Source organism: Herpailurus yagouaroundi, unplaced genomic scaffold, assembly GCF_014898765.1.
Source record: "Herpailurus yagouaroundi ecotype Mexico unplaced genomic scaffold, PumYag 29, whole genome shotgun sequence".
Classification (NCBI taxonomy): Eukaryota; Metazoa; Chordata; class Mammalia; order Carnivora; family Felidae; genus Herpailurus; species Herpailurus yagouaroundi.
The window spans coordinates 28,538,930-28,550,957 of record NW_024412377.1 but is presented as its reverse complement, the minus strand read 5'-3'; the positions used below and the strand labels follow the sequence as shown (position 1 = coordinate 28,550,957).

Sequence of the window (12,028 nt, the reverse complement as noted above, 5' to 3'; positions counted from 1 at the left end):
CAATCCCAGACTTTAGCCTCTACTACAAAGCTGTCATCATCAAGACAGCATGGTATTGGCACAAAAACAGACACATAGACCAATGGAATAGAATAGAAACCCCAGAACTAGACCCACAAACGTATGGCCAACTCATCTTTGACAAAGCAGGAAAGAACATCCAATGGAAAAAAGACAGTCTCTTTAACAAATGGTGCTGGGAGAACTGGACAGCAACATGCAGAAGGTTGAAACTAGACCACTTTCTGACACCATTCACAAAAATAAACTCAAAATGGATAAAGGACCTGAATGTGAGACAGGAAACCATCAAAACCCTAGAGGAGAAAGCAGGAAAAGACCTCTCTGACCTCAGCCGTAGCAATCTCTTACTCGGCACATCCCCAAAGGCAAGGGAATTAAAAGCAAAAGTGAATTACTGGGACCTTATGAAGATAAAAAGCTTCTGCACAGCAAAGGAAACAACCAACAAAACTAAAAGGCAACCAACGGAATGGGAAAAGATATTTGCAAATGACATATCGGACAAAGGGCTAGTATCCAAAATCTATAAAGAGCTCACCAAACTCCACACCCGAAAAGCAAATAACCCAGTGAAGAAATGGGCAGAAAACATGAATAGACACTTCTCTAAAGAAGACATCTGGATGGCCAACAGGCACATGAAAAGATGTTCAGCGTCGCTCCTTATCAGGGAAATACAAATCAAAACCACACTCAGATATCACCTCACGCCAGTCAGAGTGGCCAAAATGAACAAATCAGGAGACTATAGATGCTGGAGAGGATGTGGAGAAACGGGAACCCTCTTGCACTGTTGGTGGGAATGCAAATTGGTGCAGCCACTCTGGAAAGCAGTGTGGAGGTTCCTCAGAAAATTAAAAATAGACCTACCCTATGACCCAGCAATAGCACTGCTAGGAATTTATCCAAGGGACACAGGAGTACTGATGCATAGGGGCACTTGTACCCCAATGTTCATAGCAGCACTCTCAACAATAGCCAAATTATGGAAAGAGCCTAAATGTCCATCAACTGATGAATGGATAAAGAAATTGTGGTTTATATACACTATGGAATACTACGTGGCAATGAGAAAAAATGAAATATGGCCTTTTGTAGCAACGTGGATGGAACTGGAGAGTGTGATGCTAAGTGAAATAAGCCATACAGAGAAAGACAGATACCATATGGTTTCACTCTTATGTGGATCCTGAGTAACTTAACAGGAACCCATGGGGGAGGGGAAGGAAAAAAAAAAAAAAGAGGTTAGAGTGGGAGAGAGCCAAAGCATAAGAGACTGTTGAGAACTGAGAGCAAACTGAGGGTTGATGGGGGGTGGGAGGGAGGAGAGGGTGGGTGATGGGTATTGAGGAGGGCACCTTTTGGGATGAGCACTGGGTGTTGCATGGAAACCAATTTGACAATAAATTTCATATATAAATAAAAAAAATAAAAAAAAATAAATAAATAAAATAAAAACATAAAAGTAAATTTAAAAAAATGTTTTAAGTTTATAAAACTATTAATGAAACATTAAGAGCTTGTGATGTGTGAATTATGTTTTCACACGTTAGTAGTTTTGTTGGCAAGATTAGCATCTCTTCCTACCTTATTAGATTGTTATGTGGATCAGGTAATAGATGGGTAGAATAACTAATGGTTTATCAACTATAAAATCTTAAATATAAAGAATTATGTCTAAAAGAAAATTTGTTAAAATTGAAAATAATCCATTAAAGGTATTGTTTTAGAATTAGGATAAACTTTGATTTACAATTTGTCTTTTATTATTTTATTTTATTTTATTTTATTTTATTTTATTTTATTTTATTTTATTTTATTTATTTTTTAACAAGTTGAGTTTTTATTTTAGTTCAAAGTCACAATTTGTCTTTTAGGAAAAGGGCAGATTTCTTGAATTTTCAAATTACCTTTCAAAATAGATATTCTATTATAGAAACGTATGAAGCAATGCCTTACTTACGTTTTAATGGTAACTTTCTTCCTAGTTCTGTTTTCTTTGGAATGCTGCCATAATTAGTCTAATTTCCGTATTACCAACAACACAGCCATGCCCAGAGTTCATATTCAGACTTAACTGCCTAGAGACCATAAGGCTGTTTCCTGATACTTTAGGAAAAACTATGACCTTCTCAGAGACCATGATCTAGTTTGGGGCTTCTCATACTAGGGTGTCATACTCCTACAAGGCTATGAAGATAGTAAAGGAATATTTAAAGTCACAGAATTAGCAGGGCGCCTGGGTGGCTCAGTCAGTTAAGCGTCCAACTTCAGCTCAGGTCATGATCTCACACTCAGTGAGTGAGTTCGAGCCCCATGTTGGGCTCTGTGCTGACAGCTCTGAGCCTGGAGCCTGCTTCGCATTCTGTGTCTCCCTCTCTCTCTGCCCCTCCCCTGCTCATCCTCCGTCTCTCTCTGTCTCAAAATAAATAAAAACATTAAAAAAAAAATTAAAGTCACAGAATTAGCATGACCGTCTACCCAACACCCCAATTTTGCTCAGTGATAAGTTATATAAAACATTCTTTATATATTAAAGCAAGCAGGCATTATGAATTCATCAGAGTGTTACACATTGGTAATATAAAATGGAAGACCTTCACTTTCGTGTCACTGCTCCACTGTTTTCCTCTCCTCCCAGTGCATGCACCTGTGTGCACACACACGCTTATTCCCTCCTCCTTTTTTTCTCTCCCTCCTTGCTCCATGTGTGTGTTCAGGCTTCTGTTAGTAGAAGTACATCAGTAAAAAAGTTTGAAAACTAAGGTAATAAAAAGAGCTTAGTCTTTGTTTTGTCTTGGATTTAAATCCCAGCTCTAAAGTTTATTCAGTGATCATTAGCAAAGTATTTAACCCTGTGGGCCTCTGTTTCCTTATCTGTAAAATGATATCTATCTCTTAGAATTACAGTGAATAAGAGAGTATCTGTAAATTGGCTGATGTATAATGGGATCTTAAGTATTAATCCTGCTTGTCTATCCATTGCTTCTTTCCTTGTGTGTCATATTTTCAGAGTATTCTTGTCCTGCACAGCAATGAGGTTTAAAGTAAATACCAAATAAGATAAAATAATAGCCCCCAGGTAAGACATAGTAATCAATTCTGAGTTTATAATAAAAGCTATTTAAATAGAATTGACTAGCTCTCAGGTTAAAAAAAATGAACATGAATATCAACTTACATAGTTAAGATGTTCTAAACCAGGATATTTTACACTTGGAGATACAGATTGTGCGTATTTTCAACACTAAAATTGTTGTTTGAATATAAGAAAAGAGGGGCAACTGGGTGGCTCATTCGTTTAAGCATCCAACTTTGGCTCAGGTCATGATCTCACGGTCCGTGAGTTCGAGCCCCGCCGGCAGGCTCTGTGCTGACAGCTCGGAACTTGAAGCCTGCTTTGGATTCTGTCTCCCTCTCTGTCTGCGCCTCCCCCACTCACACTCTGTCTCTGTCTCAAAAAATGAATAAATGTTAAAAAAATTTTTTTAATATAAGAAAAGAATGAATTGTATTTGTGTTATAGCGATTGCATTGGTTTTTTTTTTTTGTTTGTTTTGTTTTGTTTTTAATCCCTGTATGATTTCTGAAGGTATTCTAATGGCCCAATTTAATTTGTTTTTGTAAGGAATCTGGGTATGGTACATACCCTGTCAGTGGAATACTGGGTATATAAGCTCCTTAGAGAAATAAGTCCTTCTTCAAGAAAGACAGATGTTGGGGTGCCTGGGTGGCTCAATCAGTTAAGTGTCTGACTTCTGCTCAGATCATGATCTTGTGGCTCGTGGGTTCAAGCCCCATGCCAGGCACTGTGCTGACAGCTCAGAGCCTGGAGCCTGCTTTGGATTCTGTGTCTCCCTCTCTCTCTGCCTCTCCCCTGTTTGTGCTCTGTCTCTCTCTGTTTCAGAAAGGAATAAACATTTTAAAAAAAAGACAAATTTAATTACATAACTTGCCATGATAACTAACAACAAAACGTAGGCTTCTTTCGGGCAATGATGTTAAAGAACAGTTTATCTAAACATTTACAATGAGAAATAATACTTATCTTTTTTAAAATCTTTTGTTAGTTTGGGAACGCGTTGTTTGAATCTGCTTGGTTTCCAGCAGTTCATGGGAGATAATGACATGACATCAGACTTGGTTGATGAAGGAAAAGAATTAATCAGACGAGGTACGATTTGTCTTTTAAAATAAATGAATGAAAGTACTAAGACTCAAAATATAAAAAATTCAAATTGTATAATTTATCATTATTATTCTATCTTAAGAAGTTAATATTTTTAACTAAAAATCTATGTACAGGCTTCATAGCAAAAATAATTTGAAAACAAATGGTTTCATCTGACTTTAAGAAATATTGTAGCAGAAATCATTAGTATGTCTTCAGCTAAATAATGCTCTTGGATGGTGTGGAGTCATTTTCATGTTTGTCTGGAAACAGATTTGCTAAGTTCAGTACAACTGTAAAATTCATGAGTTGAAAGAATCATCGGTTTAATACTACAGAGGAAATCATTCAAGCCAAGGCTGGTTTTTAGAATGTGATAATTGTTAACAACCTGTTAGAATGTGTGGCATTCTACTAGAATCTAACACTGAATGTATCAAATTTCCTGATGTTAAAGTGATGGTAGGGAAAAAAGAAAACAGAACTTGAGTGTCGGGACATGGATTCCTAGACATTCTCCCTATGTGTGTCTGGAGTTTTTATGTGATCGTTAGTTAAGTATAAGCCAAAATGTGTTGTAGCTCCAATAGAAGTTGTTGTAGCCTTCACATTCTCTCCTAGGAAGGTGGGGTCTAGTTGATGTGATGGTTCTGCTTTTGGCATTAATTAGACTTCATCTGGAGTATCATATTCAGTCCTGGGTAAGATTTCAAGAGTAGGACTAACAAGTTAGAAGGTATTTAGAAAAGGACAGCCAGAATTATGTACAGCATATCTTATAAAACACACACACACACACACACACACACACACGCACGCACGCACAAAACACTGAGTATATAGCCTGAAGAGAATAAAGGAAAGGACTTTTATGCAGAAAGAAGTATCAACTTAATTTAGAAGATAAGGCAAAGAAAAGAGAAGTTACAAACAAATTTCAAATGAAGAACTTTTTCCTCACTAAAACTGTTCAGACAAAGCCTAAAGGTCATCTCCAACAAAAATACAGAAGGGATTCTCTGTGGACTTAGGTGGCCTCTAAGGTCCTTTCCAACAATAACCTATTACTTTTGACTTTGTAGTAATTTAAAGGAAATTGGTCATAGCCTGATACCTTTACTTCAGTTACTCTACGTCTAATTAAACCATGTTATACCAAATTTGAGACCGCTTTTCTGTCTCTAGAGAAGAGAAAAAGGCAAAGGCAAGAAGAAGGTGAAAATCGAAGAAGAGTAAGTATAGTACTTAATTTGCCGTGACCTAAAGACTGATGTGAAGTATCATGAGAATTTTACTGATTTAGAATTGGCTAAAGTCTAAAGAACAGTGGGAAAATGACGTAGGGCACATTGTTTTAAAAAGTTAATTTTAATACTTTGAGATGTATATGCTAACTGTCTTGTCAGACCTGTGTTAAAAGTTATTAGTATTAAATTATTTCATGTCCAGTGTCTAGCAGTTTTTTGTCTAAAGGTGCTCAGGAAATACTTATTGAATGAATTAATAAATTCGTGCAGTCTTGCTATTAAAGTCCTTTTGATTGCTTTAAAGTTGTTATACTTTTTTGGTAATACGACATTAATTTTGTTCCTCTTCAATTTTTCTTCAGTTTTCTGTTTGCTGAGGCAAATTAATCTCCTCATAGAAAGTGAAAGGGCATAAAATTAGAAAAATCTAAGTCACAGTTACCACAAAATTTACAACACCTTGGTGTTATCTGTACTGGAGAAGTGAAGACTCGAAGGAGGAGACTTGATGGTTGTCTTCATAGTGTGTGTTGTATGAAAGGAAACTTGTTTATTTCAGAAGACATAATTAGGAACAGAAAGGGGAAGTTACTGGAGACAGATTTCACCTCTCAATGAAAATTTCTAACTTCCACAGTTTATCAAAATTGTGATGGACCACTCACACATAGAAACGTTCATGTCATTGAGGCCCCTGGGTGGCTCAGTCAGCTAAGCGTCCGACTCTTGACTCTTGATTTTAGCTCAGGTCATGATCTCACAGTCATGAGATCAAGCCCCTGTGTCGAGTCCTGCACTGGAGAATGAGATTAAGATTCTCTCTCCCTCTGTTCCTCCCCCGCTTGTGCAAGAGCATGTGCACTTTCTCTCTAAAAGAAAGAAATTTTCATGTCCTCTAATAAGAGAGCCCATGGCATGGCTATTTTAGAATGAAACTGTACTGCAGTTGAATTAGGTGACCTCTAATGTTCCTTTCAGTTCTAATAATTTATTGAGTAGTATCTCCCTTAATATGGTTTGACTGCAGTTATCTAATCATCTTGTACACAACTCTGATTTTGCTATCCAGAGTGACTTTTCAGGTCTTTGGTAGTTATAGTTTATTCATATGGGAGAAAATTTTGTTAACATGTCATGAATTATTATGAGTTCTTATAACTTTTATATGGTCAAGGTAAGCTTACTGTAGCTATAATGTTTTGACATTTTAGAGGAATTGAAAAGGTTAATGTTTTGACATTAGATAGAAGAATTGAAATGGTTAATTATAGCTAGCAAATATGTCTGTAAATATTCATTTGTAAAACTTTGGAGACTGTATTAAAATCATGTAGTGACAAGAAAAATCATTTTTGAAAATTTTAATGGCACTAAGCTAATCATATTGATTATCTGGTGAATTTCTGATGAGAATAACTGAATTTTATTACTCTGCATATGTAATCTGTTGATACCGATGAATTATTTTCTGCCTGTGAGTTCTTTTGTTATATATTTATTTGTGTTTCTGTCCTAGGAATGGAAAGAACGTTATGGACACAATAGAGAAGACTCCACTAGAAACAGAAATGTTCATGTTGACCCGAAAGAATCAAACCTCTCAGATATTAGTACCAACCGATGTAAGTAGTTTATTTTCCTGTTCCCTTAGAAATTGTTTTATTATGCTTGCTTGCATGGAGACTGAGAATTAGGGTATCCATTCAAAAATGTCTTTATAGAACTGTAAATGTGGTTCTGTAGTTCTTTCCTTTCTCATCCCTCAGTGTATAGAAGGAAGGGAAACCCAAATATGCATTCTGGGAGGAGAAGGAGAAATTGGGAGAGCGAATGAAGAGTTGTAATCAGTACTTACCCAGGCATGTTGTAGGCAGATGCTGATTTCTACTATTTACCTCGATGTTGTTCTTTACTTTTCTATTAGTAGATGTAGGCAATTCAGTCATTTTATAACAGTTTCCTAACTGACCCATATATGTCACGTACTTTCCTAGATACACAGTGACATGGAGAAGATAAATTTCCCGTCCTTGGGTTTGCTTATTAATTTAGTGACGGACTGATACCAAGCAGAAGACATTTGCCGGTGGGTTGAGATAGGAAACCTCCTCACATCCTCGACCCTGCCATCTGCCCTGGGAAGGTGGCAAGAAACCTGTTTTTGCCCAGGACTCTGACCTGAGTAGATGGCAGAGGATGCTTGTCTTTGGGGGAGACGCAGAAACGCTGAGAGAGTAGAGGGGTACACACCTGATGCCGAGGGAACTCAACTCAGGGGATGGAAAAAGAGATCTTTACTGCAAAAGGATTTCTGTGATAAAGAAATATTCACTGGGTATTTGGGAATGAACAGTACTTAGCCAGATTAAGGTGCTTTAGGCAGAAGGGCGAATGAGTGACTTGTGAGAATCTTGGGGGAATAATGCAAGTTTGTTTCTGTGACAAGAGCCTGAAGTATGAGGAGCCTGATAAGGGGAGGCTACAGAGATAGTTGGGAAGCAGGTATTACCATGCCCAGAAGTTTAGATTTTATCCCAAAGGTAAGATTTCAATCAGGAAAGGAGCATGCTCAGATTTTTGGTTTAGAAGATAAATTTGATAGCACCGTATACAGCATGATTTCCAGGGAAGTGAGACACAGAAACCTGTTTAATTTGTTTTGGTAATGCGATCAAGACATGATGAGGGCCTAAAATAAGCAGTGACCTTGGAGATGAGGAAGAAAGGATGTGTTTGAATGAGATTTAGGGTAGAAGAAATGGGAGGGGGGCATGGGTGGCTCAGTAGGTTAAGGGTCCAACTCTTGGTTTCTACTTAGGTCATAATCTCAAGTTTTCATGAGCCCCACATTGGGCTCTGCACTGACAGCACAGAGCCTGTTTGGAATTCTCTCTCTCCTTCTCTCTCTGCCCCTCCCCTACTCACGCTGTCTCTCTCAAAATAAATAAGCTTCAGAAAAAAGAAGAAGAAATAGAGGGCTAAAGTTTTAGTTAAAGCTAGGAAATAGAGGGTTCCTGGATAGTTCAATAAGTTGAATGTCTGACTCTTGATATCGGCTCAGGTCATGATCTCGTGGTCATTGTATCGAGCTGAGCCTGCTTGAGATTCTCTCTCCTTCTGCCCCTCTACCCTCATGTGGTCTCTCTCTCTCTCTTTCTCAAAATTAAAAAATAAAAAGCTAGGTAACAGAGGGAGAATTCTAGAAAGATTTGGAAACTTGTTTACCACAGAGTAGGTAGGGCAGTGGAAAGATGTGAGAGTGTGGGAGGACGGTCAAGAGAAGAGGAAATACAGTGCTTTAGGATGATGACTTAGAACTTGGAATATGGGAGGCAATCAATATGTGCTAAGTGAATGAGAGAAAAGATGAAGGGCAGAGTCCAGGATGACAAAAGTGTAAGATATGATAGAATTGGCTTACTTTGGGGCGCCTGGGTGGCGCAGTCGGTTAAGCGTCCGACTTCAGCCAGGTCACGATCTCGTAGTCCCTGAGTTCGAGCCCCGCGTCAGGCTCTGGGCTGATGGCTCAGAGCCTGGAGCCTGTTTCCGATTCTGTGTCTCCCTCTCTCTCTGCCCCTCCCCCGTTCATGCTCTGTCTCTCTCTGTCCCAAAAATAAATAAACGTTGAATTGGCTTACTTTAAATTTTCAAAAAGAGCTATGTCGTAAAGTTCTTTTGAAGCTATTGGACTGCTCGAAACAACATTGTGAAAGTTTAGGTTGTTTATGAAGAAAATCTGCCTCGTCCACATAGAGAAGGGAGAGTTAGTTCTCTAGATCTGTGCTGACCAAGCTGGTAATCATTAGCCACATGAGGCTGTTGAGCATTTGCAATGTGGCTGGCGTCCCATGTTAAAATGATAATATATTGGATGTATTGAATTGAACATATTAAAATTAATTTCATCTGTTTCTCTTTACTTTTTTAATGTAGCTATTAGAAAATTTCAAGGTAAATATGGGGCTTGCATCTTATTTCTGTTGGACATTGCTGCCCTAAACTCTTATCTAATGGGAGAAAGACTCAGGCCTTTCTTGAAGAGCTTAAGTTGAATACACTTTAAAGAAAATTCTAGTCAAAAACTGAGATACAGCAAGCCTGGATTCACTGTGAAACCAATGGAAACTTGATAATGAACAGTTTCACTGTTTTGATACCATAGTTAAATGTTAATTTTGATTCATTTTAATTGAGTTTGCATTGTACCTGCTTCTGAGCTTAGATTAGCTATAAAGGATAACTTTTCCTTGTTATTTTCTGTCATACTATTTATCATTTTAATTTGATTTTTAAGGAATCAAGTAGTTATCTTTCCTTGCTGTTGTCTTCACAATCAAAATTCACGTCCTTTATAATCTTAACTATTTTGGGGGAGTCCATAGACTGTGACCCATAAAGGCCATAGAAAAGTAGACATATTTTTTTCTTTTTTTACAGCAGCATCCAAATATACCAGGGCTAATAACAGGACGGAAAGGGACCGAATAGAGCTCCTCCAAGATGTAGAACCTTTGGATTTTAATGCAGAAACATTCACTGATGATCCTCTTGAATCTGAACCAGGAAGGTAAGATTTAGCTGTGTCATTTTGGCTCCAGTATTCTGAAATTTTAATAAGATACAATTTGATGAGATAAGCATAAGGAAAATATTCTTTACTGCTAATAAAACCATATTAATCAACTTTTGGTACCTTTTTATACCTTCTAATGCTTTTCTATTTTAAAAATTATAGCATCCATTGATGGTAGTTGAAATTGCTATCTCCACAAACTACTAGTGATATCATAAACAAGAAAGAATTAAAATTGGTAGAATCTGTGAAATTTATCGTATTTAGCAATAGCTACATAGCTATGACTGGGTGTCAGACACTATCCTAAGCACATTAACCATAATACTGCATTTTATGATTGTAAATCCAATTGGATTTGAATCCAGAGAGGCTTAGTAACTCAACCAGAGTCACACAGCTTGCAAGTGGCAAAGTTGGGTGTTCAAATCCCAGGACTCTGGCTGTAGAATCTGTGCTTTTAGCCACTATGCTCTGTGAAAATGATTAAACAAAAGCAAAATATCATATGCATGAAAATATGCATGAATATCATACGCGTGAAGACATTTTTGCCTACAAATAGGAAAAACACTAGAATGTTTTATTTATACTGAACAATTAAGAGTGATTATTAAATCTTCAATCCCTTTCTGTTTACATCTCTCACCCTCTCATATGTGTATTCTAGGCTCCAGGAAAAGCTGTTGGTTAATTTATAGTTAAGTAAATCCCTTGGGGTAATATCTTTGGAGAGTAAGTTTCTGCTTTCAGCTACTGAATAGATTTTACAAATTATGCTTACTAATTATGTATCCACTTCCTTTTAATGTGTCCTTGTTTTTCTCTCCTCCTTTGTTATTTTTGATGCCTCAGATCATTTCTTTATCCACCTTTCAGGTATCAGCCTGGTGGACGATACCTCTCGATGTCTCACAGCAGAATATTCGATGATGTTTAAAGTCTGAAAGAGTTTATGGAACAACTAACCAAGATCAACACATCAGTTCAGTTTTTACGAACATATGTATGCCCTAGAATTTACACTGTACTCTTAATGAAAAGTGTCAGGACAAAAATGGCACTGAAAGTTAATCACATCTCAGTAATCATAGTTTATTGCCTATTGAATAGAGTGTCATCTTTTCTCATAGGATTTATTACCATTCCTGAAGTGTCTGCCTTAGAAGTACAGGTGTAATGGAAGGGTTCAGTTCATGATAGAAATCAGTATATGTTGAGAATATGTAGTTCAGTTTGTTTCAGGTTAATTTTTTTCAGGAAAGTTGTTTTAAAGGTCCAGGAAAGCCATTAAGTCATGACTAAATAACATCATACGTTTTATTGTTGTGATTTACATTTTTGCTGTTTCTAAAGAATATGTTAATCCTGTATTTCCCAAAGAGATGGAGACCACAAATAATAATGGTATTTTCAAAACCCATGTCTTAAAACAAGGCTTACTTACCAGACATAACTGAATGTAGAAAGCTCTTTTTCACCTCTATATGCAAATTTTGGGGGTTTTTGCATGTATAATTAAGATGATACTTCAACTGACAGTGTTAGTATCTTCAGCATGTGTACTATAATCAGGTGATGTATTATTCTTTCAGTCTTTGTAGAAACTGGAAATTATTTTACGCTTTAGGTATTGCTTTGTAAAAGATTTTCATTTCAGGGAGAAATGTTCACCTTTATCATCTAGCATATTGACTTACGTGTTGATCATTCCACTCAAGGAAAATCTGAAGCATTAATGGTAAATAGCAGGTGGTTTTTTTTAAAAAGCCAAAGAGTCCCATAAAAATTCTCTAATTTTTAAAGGTGCCTATTTATGCTTTTTGAAAAATAACATTTGGTTATTAAAAGGTAAAAAAAAAATAGTTATTAACACCTAAATTGTGGTTCATATTTCAATCTTTTTAAATTTTTTTAAAATTTATTTTTGTGAGAGAGACACAGCATGAGCAGGGGAGGGGCAGAGAGAGAGGGAGACACACAATCTGAGGCAGGCTCCAGGCTCTGAGCTGT

General features: G+C 36.9%; 1 protein-coding gene across 7 annotated transcripts in view; it reads left to right on the top strand.

Annotated features, from left to right (window-relative positions):
• Window positions 1–11,820, top strand: part of LMBRD2 (LMBR1 domain containing 2) — a 52,726-nt gene extending 40,906 nt beyond the window's left edge. The window contains exons 14-18 of one of the 7 annotated variants that reach the window (XR_005796876.1): window positions 4,095–4,198; window positions 5,381–5,427; window positions 6,959–7,064; window positions 7,437–7,528; window positions 9,880–9,992. Coding sequence is in view for 5 of the 7 variants with exons in the window: in XM_040495362.1 (XP_040351296.1) it covers window positions 4,095–4,198; window positions 5,381–5,427; window positions 6,959–7,064; window positions 9,880–10,009; window positions 10,871–10,955 (472 nt within the window). In the remaining 2 variants the exon portion in view is untranslated. The other 6 variants (XR_005796877.1, XM_040495363.1, XM_040495377.1 and 3 more) reach the window with 6 other exon arrangements.
• The last annotated feature ends 208 nt before the right edge of the window (window positions 11,821–12,028 follow it).